The sequence below is a fragment of the Ixodes scapularis genome, unplaced genomic scaffold, assembly GCF_016920785.2.
Source record: "Ixodes scapularis isolate PalLabHiFi unplaced genomic scaffold, ASM1692078v2 PGA_scaffold5__190_contigs__length_132052651, whole genome shotgun sequence".
Classification (NCBI taxonomy): domain Eukaryota; kingdom Metazoa; phylum Arthropoda; class Arachnida; order Ixodida; family Ixodidae; genus Ixodes; species Ixodes scapularis.
Genome location: NW_024609880.1, coordinates 54,769,985 through 54,787,153, shown reverse-complemented (window position 1 = coordinate 54,787,153; position 17,169 = coordinate 54,769,985). Strand labels below are relative to the sequence as shown.

Genomic DNA, 17,169 nt, shown 5'->3' with positions numbered 1-17,169 from the left:
GCCTGACCCAGATATCCAAACAAGTTGAGGACATAAAGGCCGCCACGATCAAAAACGAGCAGCTTATCGCTAACCTCCAAATCACCAGGAAAAGACACGCGCTCTCACCGAACAGCCCCACAAAGCTCTGGCCGCATTACCTGAGAACGACGACGGAACCATCAACGATGAATAACTCACCAACGGAAACTAATACTCATCGTCAAAAACACACATCACACGTTTATATACTTCAGTGGAACTGCGGAGGTATCCGCCGGAAGAAAGGAATATTCATACAGCATCTCAATTCATTAGAGTTCAAACCCGTCATCATAGCCCTGCAGGAAACGAATGAGCCAGTCTCTTTACCTGGCTACGACTCATACGCGCAACCAAGCATAACCAGCAAGAAGGGCGACCAAACCCAAGCCCAGTCCATGGCAGTCACTCTAGTATCCAAGAGTCGTGCTTCCATCCAACTGGACACTACCCCTCTCAACACTACAACACAAGAAACAGTCGCGGTTAAGATTAAGCATCCGGACTCACCAGACTCCACCTCAGAGATCCTTATTATTAACTGCTACTGGACGCCACGGCAGCACAAGGCAGAGACCAAGCTATTAAGAAAGCTAATGAAAGACAACACTAGAGCTGCAACATTGCTACTCGGAGACTTTAACAGTCAACATCAATCATGGGGTTACACAACTAACAATCCAAACGGAAGGAAACTGGACACCATCATAGCCTCCGAACAAGCACTGACACTCCTCAACGACACGACAAGCTCAAGACGGGAAGGCAACAGCATCGAGAAAGATACCTCCCCCGACCTGACATTTTACAAAGGCCAACTTAATGTCTCCTGGACAAACACGAAAGAAAATCTTGGAAGTGGCCACTTTATTCTTGAAGTCACAGTCCAGATTGGAAAGGGACGCACAAAAAGCGGACCCACTACCAATATTAAAAACTGGGACTCCTTTAGACAGGAACTCGCAGAACAAACGGACTATCCGGAAAACCTTAGTTCATGGATTCAAACTCTTCACACACCCGAGGCAAAAACACACAAAAAAATATGCAGATCTGAAGACTTCCCTCAGATTGACACACACCTCGTGGCGCTATGGGATAAAAGGCATAAAATCGTTTAAAAATGGCGCAAGAACAATAAAAACCGTTAGTTCAAGAAAGCCATACAAGACATAACCGAAGAAGCACAGGACTATACGCACAGACACTCGTGACGAATAAATGGCTCGATACTTGCGATAATCTAAACAAACAATTCCACACAGCAAAGGCATGGAACATACTCCGCACGCTCCTCGGACAGGCTAAACCCAAGCACTCTCTAACCAAGATACAGCTCCGAACGGGAAACACTAAAGAACAAATAGGGACAGCACTGACCACCCAGTTATATCCTAGAATTGCATCTAAAGACGCTACATATACAGTAGACCAAACACCTATGGAAACGGACGAAGCAGAAAGAATAGGCTCGCCTTTTACATTGAACGAACTCTCCAGAACCCTCGCCAACATCAAACGAAACTCTGCCAGCTGCAGGAGAAGACGGTGCAAACTACCGAAATCTCCGTAACCTTCCGGACGAGCAACTTGAACATTTGCTAAAAATCATCAACGCCGCTTGGGAAAATGGCAAAATTCCCCAAGAATGGAAAATAGCCACAATTGTACCAATCCCCAAACCAGGTAAATCGCCCGACCAAATCTGCAAACTCAGGCCTATCTCATTAACATCATATATAGGCAAAGTTATGGAAAAGTTGGTCCTTGAAAGACTGTTTTGGCACATCGATAAGAACGAACGTTTGCCTCACACGATGGTAGGATTCAAATCTCACGTCAGCACGCAGGAAGTCATGCTCCGCATAAAGAGGACATATATGACCCTGAAAGCACCACCCAGATGCGGACGATCGTTGGACTTGACATCAAATGGGCCTTTGATAACGTCGCTCACGAACCAATAATTCAAAAGACAAAAAGACCTAGGCTTCGGAAATATACTAATCAGATACGTCCAATATTTTTTACGAGACAGATTCGTTGGGGTCCAGAGTCGACTACCATACTTCTCCACAACATAGAGCTGAGAAAGGAGTCCCACAGGGAGCGATATTGTCGCCCACTCTTTTTAATATAGCCATAAAAGACCTCCCGAACAAACTTCAAAACATACCCAACCTTAAACACGCCGTGTACGTAGACGATATTACACTATGGTGTAACAATGGATCCCCAGGGGAACAACAGGAAACAATTCAAAAAGGTATTGACGCTGTACATAAATACACTATACGAGCTTGGGCTAACCTGCTCCCAAGAAAAATCCGAATACATAGTTGTAACTAACGCGACCGGCAGGAAGGCGGCGAAGAAACTAACAACCACATAAATCTCAACATTGCAAACACACAGATAAAACGCAAATACGTCATACGCATCCTGGGCTTCTGGCTTCAGGACAATGGAAAATGGAACGTTTGGCTAACGAAACTCACCGTACAAATACAACAAATACATCACATGATAAAGAGAATCACACGCAAGAACAAAGGCGTACGAGAAGAACATCTGAGACGTATACTTGAGGCCCTCGTATACTCGAGGACTCTATACCAACTAACACACATCCGACTCACCAAGACTCAAAAATCCAAACTTGAAACGGTTCTTCGCAAAGGCCACAGGCTTGCACTGGGTATCCCACGAATCTCAGCGAATTACCGTATCGAAGCAACCGGTACCTTTAACACGCTGGAGGAGCGGTGCGACATACAACGGCAATCCCAACATGACCGCCTACTAACCTCGAGGCAGGGAAGACAGATCCTCAGGCAGCAGGGTTACCTTACAGCTCCCCCTGAAGAGATCCCCGACATCCCTCCACCGTGGGAATACATCCCGAGACTAACGGTTCCACCTATCCCTCGGAACATGGACAACGAAAGATAAGCCACGAGGAGGGCGGCAAGGATCAATAAACTCGGCACCTCTCCAATCCCGGCCCACGTCACACTATGCTGCACAGACGCTTCACTCAAAGAAGAAATGAGCACCAAATCAGTCGCCAGTCACTACCTCAACTGGCAGAACAAGCATGTAGAAATCCCCACGCCAGAGGAAGCAGAGATAACTGCTATCGGCGAGGTAATAACACTAATTTACCACCCTACGGAAGACATCCTCATCCGGACGGATAGCCAAGCTGCATGCAGGGCTTTTCGAGACTACACGTTGCCTTCACACATTAGACAACATATCCAGGATTACCTGCATCTGCGAAGAAACATAACAGTCACGATTCAATGGACACCAGGCCATGATGGCCTCGAGGGGAACAAGGGGGCCCACCTCCTCACCCGAGAACCTCTGCCGGGACCCCTGCTATAGGAAGTATTCACTGGCGGCCATAGCTGTGTGCGCGACTGCTGAGCGCGTGCTGATGGCGAGCTTCCACAGTTCTTTTGTAACGTGCATTCCGCACCCTCAATATCGCCAGTCTTAGCAGCCTATTAATGTGGGCTCGTTCTGAGCAAGCGCTTCAGACAGTACCCACAAATATGGCGCCCCGTGAATACTCCTTATATGGCCGCCTGAGTACAACCCACGCACCGAGAGAGCCATCTGCAGAACTACAAGGAAATTCACACTTAAGCATCTGAAGGAAAATGTCAAAACTCTGACCCCTCCTCAACGCTCGCTTGGAAGGAAGAAAGAAGTACTCCAAAGAAGAGCGCAGACATTATCGCTGCTTACAGACAACTTCGTCCATTACATATCTAGAAGTGCTGGACACCCAACCTGCAAACACTGTGGATACCCAGATAACCACCATACACTCTGGGCATGTCCCAATGCCCAATCTTCAAAACGCACGGCTTTATCTTGCATATACCTATACTCTACGGCCCTCATCCTACGAAGAATGGCTCAGTCCACCCAAACACCTCGTCACCGTGTACCAATTGGTACTCTCCTCCAGCACATCATAACCACCCTCCCAGAAGAGGAATCGTAAACACCCCACGGACGAGGCGTGAAAAAATAAAGTTTATTCTCTCTCTCTCTATCTCCCATGCATCGGCAGCACGAAAAAGCGCCCGGCGGAAGTGGACCGAAATTCATTCCCGCTCCGGCTCGTCGTACGGAGCCTTTGCTCGCAAATTGGCGCTAACGTCTCGCGCCAAACTCGCGGCCCGCCCGGGGCAGTCAGGGACGACCGGCTCTCTCCTCTCCCGTCCTCGACGAAACGGCGTAGATAACCGACCGTGTGCCGTGGACGGGCTCCAAAGCCGCTCCCATCGCGGAAGGGCCGTACTCGGGCATTCGTCGGAGGACGCGATACCGACCGACAGCAAGATCGGCTGAATCGTCGCCATGCGGGCGTGGTACCTGGACGAACCGAGCAAGATGCTCACGCCGAGTCAAGTGCACGACCTCCTCGGAATCGTCACTTACCACGTGAGTTTACAGAGAACGAGTCGTGCTATACCGTCCACGCTCGGAGGAAACGCGGGGCCAGCATTCGCTCTTTACACTTTCGCGCTGCTGCAGCGATAAGCGGACTTCATTAGACAGCGCCGAAAGCGAACCATCAAGGTTTTCGTCACGTATACGTTATACCATCGCTGAACCAATCATAAACAGAAAAGGATTAGTGACTAGGGATTTCCACGCTGCTGGATTAGTCCCATTACCCGTAAGGGCGCGTATCCTTGCTACGAAATCTACTGTTTAAAAAAATCACCGACGGATATATGCTTCTTCGGCACGGCGTTCGTCGCCTTTGTACGTTAACTGTCACCGCCTAGACCGATTCCGCACAGTGAATTTCGAAGCACTTTCTCGTCGTATGGTGTTTTTTTTTGTTTTTTTTTTAGCTGCACCAAATTTTTAAACAAAATAAGAGTTCCATCATAGGACTCTCACTTTTTGGATTAGATTAGCCGACTTGGCGACCGAAACAAGGTTGTTTGTGCAATTAGGCGGCTAATTATCGGATATATTGTAATTAACATTTTAAATATTGACTTTAGAGGGCATATCGTATTTACGAAATTGATGTCCGACCTCCAGTATGTATACGCTCCAACCGCAACATGCGAGCATCTGGCTTCGTCAAACCGAACCCGATTTCCAAAAGAGCGACAGTGACGTCAGTAATTCCGCCCTCACGTAGCGTCACGCTGACGAAATCCCCCGTGAAGTGGGCACCCCCGCAATATGTTTACCTTTTTTTTTTTTGTGTGTGTAACTTATAAATTAAGGCGTTTGCGGTCGGTGTGTCATTTCGTCCTCATCCTGCAGCCAGCACACTGTGACCCTTGCCTTTTATCGATGCAATAAAAGCTGTTTTGCAAACGTGTGCAACTAGCATTAAGGATCGATAAACAGCACCGTTGGCGCCGACAGCAGACGCCATGATTTACGGCTGACCACCAAAGGAATAAGAAGTAAAAAAATATATAAACATACCGCGGCAGTGCCGGCGGAGTTGTCAGCACCCTGCAGGTGACGCAGTTGCTTTGACGCTACGCGAGAGCGGAGATATAGGAGGTTTTTGTAAACCGTGTTTCCACCTCCTCTAAGCCCCCTGCAACGAAGAAACTACTACTGCGCCTGCGCGCCGATTACCTATACTGTAGAGTTCCCGGTATCGTAGCGAGTTGTGGAGAGCCTTGCAGGACGGCGAAAACCGTCTAGGAAAACTCCCTTTTAGGGAGTTTTTTGTAGATCCGCCCTCCTTTCGCCTTGCAGTTCCCAAGCGCGCCAAGCATTTCTAAATTTGTGGTTTCTGGTGACGCCCAGCGACTCCCTAATTGGAACGCCGCGTTTATTTTGACCCGTCAAAAGATGTCAACTATGTGAAACTAATTAAGCCCTTAATTACCCCAAAACACTACGCGCCTTTTGTCACTGAAAACGTTTCTTAAGTTGCCAGGAACTACACCCCCCCAAAAAAAAACCTCATCGGCGCTAACACGGTATCAATAAGCTTTCTGGGGTGACACTCAGTCGGTTGAGCTGCGTTTCAGCAAACGAAGTTGCGCCCCCGAATTTTCATCGAAAGACGCTTTAGGGAATTTGGCCCCTGCGAAGCGACGTGTATACGAGCGGGTCAGGTGGGTTGACATTCTTGTAATGAGCCGCGGCAGGCTGTCGCCGCGAAGCGGTGTGGACGGGGGAACTGTTTGGGTTAGCACGCTCCTCCCATTCCATAAATAGTCGATTCGGTCAAATGACCGGTGTTCGCTAAAACGTTATTCGCTCATGTGATATGGACCCCATTGCTTTCTGTGCGATGCGTAGTTTTTTAGTAGGAAAATTCAGGCGGACCGGCGAAAGATCCGGAAAACACCTGTGGTTGGTACGAATATAAACGTGTTTTTCTTCCTTTAATAAACGCGCGCGGTAGCCAAGGTCATGTCCTTGCCTTCACGTCTGTGTGGTTGAAGCATGGCTAAGAAAATTACTTTTTGTGGGTCAAAATGCGACAGTGTTTCGACAATGGCCATTTGTTAAGAATTTTAAAGAAAAACGCGTCCAGTAGTTTTTCTTTTTTTCTTTTTTTTTAATGCGCGATTAATAGATGTTGGTGTATAGGTAGAGCATTTACGAGGGAAGTAATCGCGAAAATAAATGCGCACAGAGCGCAAACTGCGTCGTGAAAGATGACGCTCTAGCAGTTCGTATTTGCACAAAGAGTAGTTCGTAAATAGAAAACTAACACTATGGTTGTTGTTACGGTTTCATGCATTCTCGCGAAAGTCACGAGAGCGGGCACGTGCCCGCTCTCGTGCTCCGGAGCTCTGGCGAAATCCTAATCGACCTAAACCACGGTGACCTAAACAAATCACACAAAATGCATATCCTTTTTTTTTTTTTTTTTTTTTTCGAACGTGCTGAGAGACTTTATTCGCAATTCTGAAAACGTGACGTGGAATGTTGTGATGTGTGATTGGACCCCATAGCCTTTTCTTTTTTTTTTGGGGGGGGGGGGGGGGGGGGGGAAGCTGGTTGCTGACAGTTCACAAGAAGTTTGAGGGTGGGAGACGAATCGTACAGGGAAAAGCTCACGCCAGCAAGCCAAAAAAGGAGCGAGCAAAACACTAGCCGCGTTCGATTTATTTACACCTCCGGCATGGTGCAAGAAAGTGCAGGGCGGTATACTTCCGGTCGTATCTCAATACACTTACCGGAAGTACATTGCCCCACACTTTTCTGCACCGGTGCAGAAGGTGTAAGTAAATCGAACGCAGCTATCATGTTTATTAAACGGTCTGCTCGGCTTGCAAGTCATACAACATATGACGTCATCCAACTGGAGAGCGCGAGAAAATTAGAACGTTGGCTTTTGGCAAGTCATTCCTACTTGTTCTTGCAGAGAAAAACAAATTTAGTGGCTCAAGATGAAGTCTGCAGAAGGTACGCGCTAAGCAGCAAGGCCACCTCAATGGTCGCTGTTGTGACGTCAGCTATGGAAGGCTAGATGGCGAATATAACCCTCTCTCCAAGCCGGGCACGAGTGAAGCAACCGGAATTTCGATGTCCGTCCCGCGAGCTTTCTGCCCTCGCTAACACAAGTGCGAACGCGCAGGGTCGTGCAACCGAAGCGCTGCGCGTAAGCCAGCGTCCTCGCGCTTTTAGTCTCAGCTTTCTTGTATTTTAAGTAGGTGTCATTAATTTCCGTGGGTATTAAATCTAGAGAATAAGTTATCAAACCTGGGACATGCTAGAGCACTGCACGGGCCCGGGCTAGCCCAAAAACCTAAGCCCGGCCCGGCCCGCGGGCCGGGCTCGGTCATGAACAAAATATTTTTCGGGACGTGCCGACCCGGACCATGGCTGAGCAGTCGTGTGCCGCAAATTCTAAATTGTTGGTAACAAAAAGTGTGCTTATTGATACTTTAGGTTCGATAAAGACAAACAACGCCGCTCAAAAAAAAAAAAAAAAAAAAAAAAAAAAAGACGTCTTTTATTTGGAAAGCTTTCAGGTGGATAAAAAAAAAACGTATGGATTCCTCCAGCATAATGGTAAAGTGCGGTCAAGTAAACAAGGGCACTCTAGTCGCAGGATACAGCCATGAATGTCTTTTTCTTCTGCTTTAAGAAAAAAAAAACGCGAGCTTGGCTTTGCATTTTGTGCAGGGAGCCTTACTATGCCACCAAAGATAAGCTAACTACCATAGATAATTTTATGCTTATACAGCCTTTTGAAGATGCACTAGAGTGATTCTGATTGTTTCTTCACGAAAACATGCAATGAGGAAGTTTATCTGTGAACGAATTGAACAATGAAAAGTCCAATATATCTCTTCAAGAAATACACAAACAAAATATTGCCCGCTTCTTTTTCTTAAAACCACTTATGAAGTGCATATTTCACTCATATTCTCAAAAATGCATCGTCTAAGTCGGGATATTTATCGTGTCAAGAAAACTCGGTCCAAGTTTTAAAGAAATTTAAATAAAATATGCTCGCTTAATGCTTAGACAGTTTTTAGGTTAACGACAGCAAATTTTTCGGGCTCACGTATTTCTTGGGCTGGAAACTTTTTAGGGCTCAGTCAGGCCTGGAGCCCGGCTCGGGCCGGGCTCAGGCTTATATTTAAAAAAATTTGTTGGGTTGGGGCCGGGCTCAAGCTTCTGTCTAAAGATTCTGCCGGACCCGGGCCGGGCCCGGGCGGTGCCTCTTCCGCACCGGGCCGGGCCTAGAAATTAAACGTTCTATCGGGCTCGGGCCGGGCCCGGGTCGTCCCTTTACCGGGCCGGGTCGGGCCGGGCCTAGGAATTCCGGCCCGTGCAGTGCTCTAGGACATGCCCACTTGATCAAGCAGATATCTCAGAACTGTCACAGATAAAAAAAACGGCATTCCAGAAGACGTATCGGGTCTACATTATTACGCAAAAAACAAGCTCTCGTGAAATAAAAAGAAAAAAAAACTCCTTCGCCTTGGACATTTTAATTAATGCTGGAAAGAGTTGGAAATTTGCAACTCTTTCAAGCCTTGATCAAAATAATGTTCAAGGCGCTGGAGTTTTCTTCTTTTTATTTCACGAGAGCTTGCTTGTTGCGCAATAACAGCATTATGTAGACCTGATAAATCTTCTAAAATACCGTTTTTCGTGTTGTTTTTTTTTTGTGTGTGACAGTCTTCAGTTATTTAGTTGATCAAGTGGGCATATCCCACGTCTAAATGCCTCATTCTCTAGATTTAATGTCCAGGGAGATTAATAAAACACATTTAAAATGCAAGAAAGCGCCTGTAAAACGCTCCCTTCTGGGACAAGCCGCGTACTTCCGGTGGCTTCATACCTGGTAAATACCTGATTGCTCTAGCGCCATCCAGCCCAGCCCCTAGTGGAGATCAGGGCACGTAGCATCCAATTCGTTCCCCTGAAGAATCAGTACAAGGAACGCTAGCTGCTCCACCTCGCAGCATTATATCCTCCGGAGCAGTATAAAGTTTCGTGTTGTGAGTGAACTTTCAGAACTAGGTGTATATTACTTGCTGTGCGTTACTCATTTGTAGTGGACAAGATAAAAAAGGGATCTTGATGTTTGTCTTTGCCTTACCCCCCACAACCAACGCACAAGGCAACCTGCAACGAAGACGGCCTGGCGCGGCTCGACGCCATCAAGAAGGCCAAGAACTGTCATGGGGAGGACACTCTTTTCATCCACCCAGACAACGACGACCACCAGAGCATGGCAAGTACACAGATAGGCAAACAGTGGTGCCACGTACCCAGGCAGCACAGACACGTTGAAAAGACGTCGAAAGAACGTGATGACGTCAGGAGCCACATGTCGAAAGAACGTCGAAAGTCCGAACGTCAGGTCCCTTCGACGTAAAATGGAAAGGCTAATGTCAGCAAAAATCGGTGGATTTTACGTCGACATAACGCCCCACTTAACGACCTTAGAACGTCGAGTGCACGTTTGAATTGTACAGGAAGTCAAGTGATAACGTTATATCAACGTTGACGCAATGTCCCATTAAACGACCATAAAACGTCGAGTATACGTCTAAACTGAACGGGATGTCAATTGAGAACGTCATGTTAACGAAAACATAACGTCCCATTTAACGACATAAAATGTCGACCGCACGTCTGTGATAACGTCATGTAAACGTTGAAATAACGTTTCATTTAACGACCATAAAACTCGACTGAACGGGATGTCAATTGATAACGGTCTCCACCTGGGTCACCGTGGAACAATGGAGTCAACCGGATCTGGCTTCGTTGCTCGAAGGTATGTTCGCGAAAGCATGTATATATTCGGACGGAATAGACCATTTGTTCAATCCCCCAAGCACCCCGGCCCGCAATCCAGGAATCATGGGAACGGTGTTCCTTCAGCCCCCTAGTGATCGGTAATTTCGACCACTTCCATGGTTACACAGTTTTGGGTGTAATTTAGAGTCACCCTGAAGAAGTGTCCTATATAGTGCCCAAGGACCTGTCATATCACTTCTATAATTTCTCGTCAATGACAGCGCTGCAGAAATCTCTTACATTACACTATAGAGCTTCAAAGAGGCTGATAATAAGTTACAAACGATAAAAATGCTATAAAGAGCCCCGCTGACTCCAAGCTAAATCCTGGTTTGGTTGTGAATTTTCGGCTTTTTAAGCAATTCCTGCTAAAACAACATTCACGAAAATAATAATACTGTAAGAGATTTTTGCAGCTTAGCCAGCTTGAAAGGTGGATTGCATGCGCAGTATATAAAAAATGCTGATATTGACGAGAAATTTTAAAATTGATATGAGAGCACCTTGGGCTCTATAAGGCGCTTGTTGAGGGTGATCAAAGTGTTCGCCCAGACATTGTTGGGACGCCTCGCGCTGAACGTTTAAAGAACCTCCCGAAAAAAAAAAAACGTAGAACTGACGTCGAATAATGTTGATGACGTCAAGGTGTTGTTCAGAACATTGCTGGCACGTCTTGTTCTCCACGTTCAAATAACTTCCCGGAGAAAACGTAGAACTGATGTATATTAATGCCAATGACGTCAAGGTGTTGCTCAGACATTATTGGAACGTCTCGCACTCAACGTTTGAGGAACTTCCCGGAAAAAACGTAGAACTGATGTCGAATAATGTGGACGACGTCAAGGTGTTGCTCAGGACATTGTTAGGACGTCTCGTGCTCGACGTTCAAATAACGTCCCGGAGAAAACGTAGAACTGACGTTGATTACTGTTGAAGACGTCGAGGTGAAGCTTATGACGTTGTCACTACGTCGCGTGTTTGACGTTGTCGGAACCTCTCATCTGAACGTACCAATGACGTCGATAAAAAGCTTAAGGACTTCGACGTCGCCGAACGTCTATAGGATCTTATTTCGAAGTCACCTCGACGTCTTGTGCTACCTGGGTAGTTCCTGCTATACACTCCGTGCGGGAACTATAGGGGGCGCGTTGAAAAACGCGCGCAGCACCGCTAGCGGAGGAGCTGGCGTTCGACTGTGAGGCGCGTTCAGCAGCCTACGGCGCCTTTTTGCATGCCAAACTGTGGCGGCGGAAGCGCGCACGGACGAAACTTTTGCTTTTTGAGCCGATAAGTTGATGGTGACGTTGAATGAGTGCTGGGGCAGAAGGGCATTTAGCTGTTCTCTACTTCTTGTATATTGAGTTTGAGTCGTCATTAGGGGTAATTTCTCTAGTTGCGGCCGAAAAAGGAGTTGGAGCAATTTTCTGAAAAACAAGACGGCCGCCACCTTAATTGCTGTGAGTGGGAAATTTATTTCGCTCGTCGCTGTAAACGTAGGACTGCTGGAACGATGATGTGTGTGAGGCGAGTGAGATGCTCACTAAGTTTGTGCACGGAGAGTGCCAAGTTTCTTTAAGACAGCAGGTGTGAAAGTTAGGTTTCTAACGAATAGAGAAATAAAGCTCTACGGGATATCCAATATTGGACCCAAAATGTTGTGTTATAGCGGGCTGTGCAAAGTGAAGATTTGGGCACACAGGTGCTTGAACTTGACAGTAACATGACACAGCACTTATTATCCAAAAAAAAAAAAAGGGTGGCATAGGGAAACCAGGTGAAAATTTGGTTCGGGCGGCGTAACTCAATGGGAACCGGTTTTGACCATGAAAAGGCGGCTGTCAAGAGAATACCACTGGTCGGGGGAGGTGGAGACTCTAGAGGTAGGAAGGGACTAGTAGACTGTATTTCCAATTGAAACAACTTTACGAAAGGTGGTTGCACAGCCCAGAAAACAAAGTTGTCGGCCAAAACACGGTTTGGCCGATAAGGGCTTTTGCGGCCAGCTGTTGTGTAATAACCGGTTGTGCGAGGAGCTCATTTTCGGCGCACAGGTACTTTGACATGACCGTCACTTGGCACAACACTTATTATGACAAAAAGAGTTGGCATAGCGAAACCATGTGGAAATTCAGTTTGGGCGGCGTAACTAAATGGGACCTGGCTTTGAGCGTCAAAGGCTGTCAGATAGTACCACTCATCGTGGGAGGTGCACACTTTACAGGTAGGAAGCGACCAGTGGACGGTACTTCCAGTTCGAACCACTTTGAGATAGGTGGCTCTAAAGCCGAGAAAAAAAATTGTTGTCTACAGAACTCGGGGTGTCAGCGTTTTCACATCCAAAAGGAGGCTGATCAAGAAAGAAAGCACACCACATAAACTTCCATACTCAAACGTCGATTCTCCAGTGATTCCGAGTTTCATTGTTGTTTTCTTTAGATTTATATTTGTCACCTTTTTTCCGTTCGAATCTTTCTTCGTGAAGTACAAATTGCGTGCCATACTTGTCCGGAAATATCATCGACACGTACGATGGGGACGAAACTTCTTTGGAGGGCATTCCGCCAACGAAATTTGCACTGCATACCCGCGAGTGTGGGATGGCATTTCAGTTCGTCCCATCGGCGCTGACACATGTAGGCGTTACTGGTACGAAAACAAACGCAGAGCGCAAAGCGGCAGTGTAGATCAGCCGTGCCGACACAGTGGCAGACATGATCGGGAGACCAAATTTCTCGCGTCGTACGGCACGGGTCCATCGTTGTCGCTGTCCCACAAAACATCGGCGAGGTGAAAAACTGTGAAACTTTGTCTCCACGAGATACGACGCATAACTATTGAAGCACTTAATGACGCAGCACAGGCAGCACTTCATGCTGTGAACTTGGCACAACCGCACCGCTCCGACTTCAATGCGTACCAACGTACGTGGCGTGGTTTCGGTTTCGTTTTCTCTGGGGTTCTCACTGCCTACCTTCGGTAACGGCCGCGCAGCGGCGCGCCGGTCGCGTCGCACAGAGTGTATAACCAACTACTTTACAAGAGAATACACCTTACTAGGCGGAAATCCAATGGCCTTGGAGCAGACAGCTTTTGCATGGTGTAGAACGGCTGGACGCGCGCAGTCTAAGAGTTTTCACCTTTGTATTGAGAGTAAAGCCTCTTGGGGGGGGGGGGGGGGGGGGGGGATGTATTTGTCTGAAAATATATCGTCGAACGCTCCAATGCACGAGGCGCATATCTCGGGCGCCCCTTGAAAGCAAATGGCGGCACAGTACTGAAATAAGAGGCCATACAAAGCGAATGAAGGCGGAGCACCCGCTCGAGGCACGTGTCTTGCGCATTCACAGAACAATGGGTGGCGGTACTTGTTGTAAGAAAAACGCGAAACGGAAATTTTGTCAAGGAACTAAAAGTTCCTAGAGGGAGCTTCTCGTTCTTCCTCAAGTAGCGACATTCTTGGAAGTGCAGACTGCTTGATTGTGCAGGATTTAGGAAGCGAATGCCGGCGCACGGCAAAAGGCTGAACTGAATAACGCCATTTTATTCCAGCAGAATGGGTTTGGTCATTCATATTAGTTGTTGTTATTCGTAAAAAGAAGTATCAAGGGACTTTACCTGCACTGTAAAAAAATTTGCCCTCTTTTACGGAGAAATTCTCTGGCACCTATGCTGCCGGAAAGGTCATCCGTAATCCTAATAACGGAAAAATCCTTTTAAACGCATACACTATCCGCAAATTAAAGGACGTTCCGCAAAACAGATTACGGAAAGTGCTTTACTATCCGTAACGCTATTCAAGAGCTGTCCGTAAAACAACGGACTGGAATATGCATTCCGTAAAACCTATTACGGAAATCGCTCTAATATCCGTAAAAGTGTTTAAAAGTTGTCCGTAAAAGGGCACTCAGAGTAGGCTTTCCGTAAATTATATTACGGAAAGCACTCTTGAGTATCCGTAATCCTATGCGGAGCGTAAGTTTGTCTGCTTTTTTTACACAGGGGTTGCAGTGATGTCAGAAGGCCGAGCTCTTATTGACCGATCGAACAAAAAAAAAATAGTGGGTAGACCTCATGCTGTCTAGCATTGTGGTCTACCCACTATATCTTCCGCTCAAAGCCAATGAGAGCTCGTCACCTTTCTGACGTCACCGTAATGTCTACGCAAGAAACAGACGACTTGCTCTCCACATAGGGCGGTGTCAATTGAAAGGTGGGCTGTAAAACGAGCTGGATGAATCAATGCCTTCATTTAGCAAACTGAACTTATTATCAACGGTTTTCTTTTTGTGACACAGATTCCCATAAAAACTTTTAAGGTGCAACTCCATTCTGTGAAAAATAGAACTATATTATTAAAATTTTTGACAATGGGCACCGATGTATACAACTGAGTCGTGTTGAGTGCTCTTGTCGGAGAAGTGCCACCACCTGTTGTGGAAAGCAGGCAATACAGCTGAGCAATGCATCTGCAGCAAGTTTCCTCAATGTCAGTTGTGTTTTCTTCTGCAAGTTCTGGCATTCAGATCAACATGCAGAATTATAGAAGGCAGTGGGATTACAAAACATTATCTGCAGTCTGATCGGCCACTGCGATCATTGCAATTTCAAACAGCGATATAAAGCACCTTCTCAACAACACCAAACGTCACTCTGTCATCTGCGTCGGCACTCATGCTTGAAAATATAGAGAATGCTGTTTTCACATTCCACAGAGACGGAGCTGTGCCTTGACATGTCACAATAGTGTTCACTGCTAAAATAGACGTTTGGTAAGAATATGAGCTCAATGCTTGTAGGAGCAAATTTCTCCAGTTCGTTTTACAGCCAGTCCCTTAGTGATACTGCTCTATACATAGAGTAATGTTCATTATGACGCTGAGACCAACAGGTTTTCTATAAAAAAAAAGGTTACAGAATTTTGAATTGGAAAAGGATCTCTTTAAAAGAATATTAAGTATTCTTTCCTATGCTGCTTGCAACAATCATGCAATGTCACCTGAATAATTGATCAGAAAATAAGAAAAGTACCTTCGAACACTTTATTTCGGTCCTTGAGATGCCAAAGTGGAGCCCCGTGGTGTTTTGCCTTTGTTTTCAGATGCTGCATGTAACGTGATGTGCTAAAGAAGAGAAAACAAAGAAAAAATAATTAAATATCTGTATCAAGTCAACATGTGCAAATTGAGCTTTGTGCATAAGACACAGCCCCCCTCAGCCCATTTAATTATTAGTCATGCATCTTATACAAAAGTCAAATGGACATAGCCCCTAATTGTTCATCCTGTGATCCGATATCTAAAACCTATGTTTGACTTGAGGGTCTTGTTCTCCTGTTCCTTAGTCAAAACCGATACACTTCATTCAAGCTTAGATTCGTTCGAAACTGTGAAAAAATGCAATGCCGGAATTACAATAGTGATTTGCTTTATAATGTGAAACATTTTTTGAGAACTGATGAACCAACCGGAAAACTCGATCCAGTTTGAGTAATGCTTTATTTCTAAGGTTCATGAGATGTTGCAGAAGAGTCTATGTAAAACTGGCTAAGCTCATATCCTAGACTTTTCTAAGTTTGGGCAGCCACTTAAAATCTCCTATTAGAACGAAGGGCTACTTGCACTCTTTCGCGTCGTCGAATCAGGTGGTCAGCCTCGAGTGCTTAGAGAGCACGAGCATTAAAAACTTTATTTTCTCTTTAGAACGTTTTCACAGAACTGAGGGGGTGAGAGAGTGCATTTGTATTAAAACTGCTATCAAAAACTGGGGACTAAGCAGTAGCTTCCTCCCCAGTCCCCAATCCAGGGGTGGAACTCATGAAATGTACTTGGGAGTAGCCACGGGAGCAGCTGAAACAGCTGTTTTGGAGCAGGTTGGGAGCAGCTAAAACTATGCTCTGGAGCAGGCTAGGAGCAGCTCAGATCAGTTTTTATTGCCCTTCAGCTTGTGTCTTAGACAAGCACGGGAGCAATATCAATCGTGCTTAGCAGCACAGATGAACATGAGTGGTTAGGGACCTAGGTAGATGGGATAACAGCATAACAGATGCGAAAACTTGAAACTTTGTGAGCCTTACCGCTCATTCACACTGGAAGCGGATCCGCGTTCGCAAAGCGGCTGCGAACACGCTTGTATAAAGATCCAGTACAATTGCATGCGCACTTGATGTCATCGAGTGCATGTGCAATTTTACTGGATCTTTATACAACCGCGTTCGCAACCGCTTTGCGAATGCGGATCCGCTTCCAGTGTGAATGAGCGGTGAATGAGAATCAAAAAGCAAGTACCCCATGTTTCTGAAGATAGTATCCTTGACATTTTCTGAGTGGATTTCAGTTGCTCAAAATGCAAACCAGCACTGCTTATCGCACAACCCACACGTGCTCGACATAGTAATTATATGTGCGAACCACGTGACGTGCGTAAGCAACGGACGTGGAGTTGCATGGAGGAATAGGGAAACAAATTTCGACTTTAACCTATTGTGCAACTCGATATCGAAGCAGCAGACTACGATTAACGAAGCTATCGTATTTGAAGCGATAAGCAGGAGCAAGGTTAATGTATGCCGAGCAGATTTACCACTCGCGTAAGAGCTGCTGGCCGGCAAGGTTTCGGATCGGACAGTGTTTCAGTTCTATCAAATCACAATTTATCTTGCGGGAATGCAGTTCCAACTTCTAACGATGAAGTACTAAAAGGAATATTTTGCTCATTTGTTTTCAACTGGCTGACGTCTGGATCCCGGGCCGCAGAGCCTCAGGCAATCTGAAGCTTAACGGCTCGACCTCAGCTCAGCCGACTTGCTTAACCGCTTATGGTTAAAGAATAACAATCCAGTCGCAGGAGGTGGTGTAGAGCTTAGGA

General features: G+C 46.3%; 1 protein-coding gene across 1 annotated transcript in view; it reads left to right on the top strand.

The window, feature by feature from the left end:
- The first annotated feature begins 4,134 nt into the window (after positions 1-4,134).
- Positions 4,135-17,169, top strand: part of LOC120842124 (1,2-dihydroxy-3-keto-5-methylthiopentene dioxygenase-like) — a 29,883-nt gene continuing 16,848 nt past the window's right edge. The window contains exons 1-2 of the mRNA XM_040213148.3: positions 4,135-4,482; positions 9,620-9,733. Coding sequence (XP_040069082.1) covers positions 4,399-4,482; positions 9,620-9,733 — 198 coding nt within the window. The 5' untranslated portion in view covers positions 4,135-4,398. The remainder of the gene's footprint in view (positions 4,483-9,619; positions 9,734-17,169) is intronic.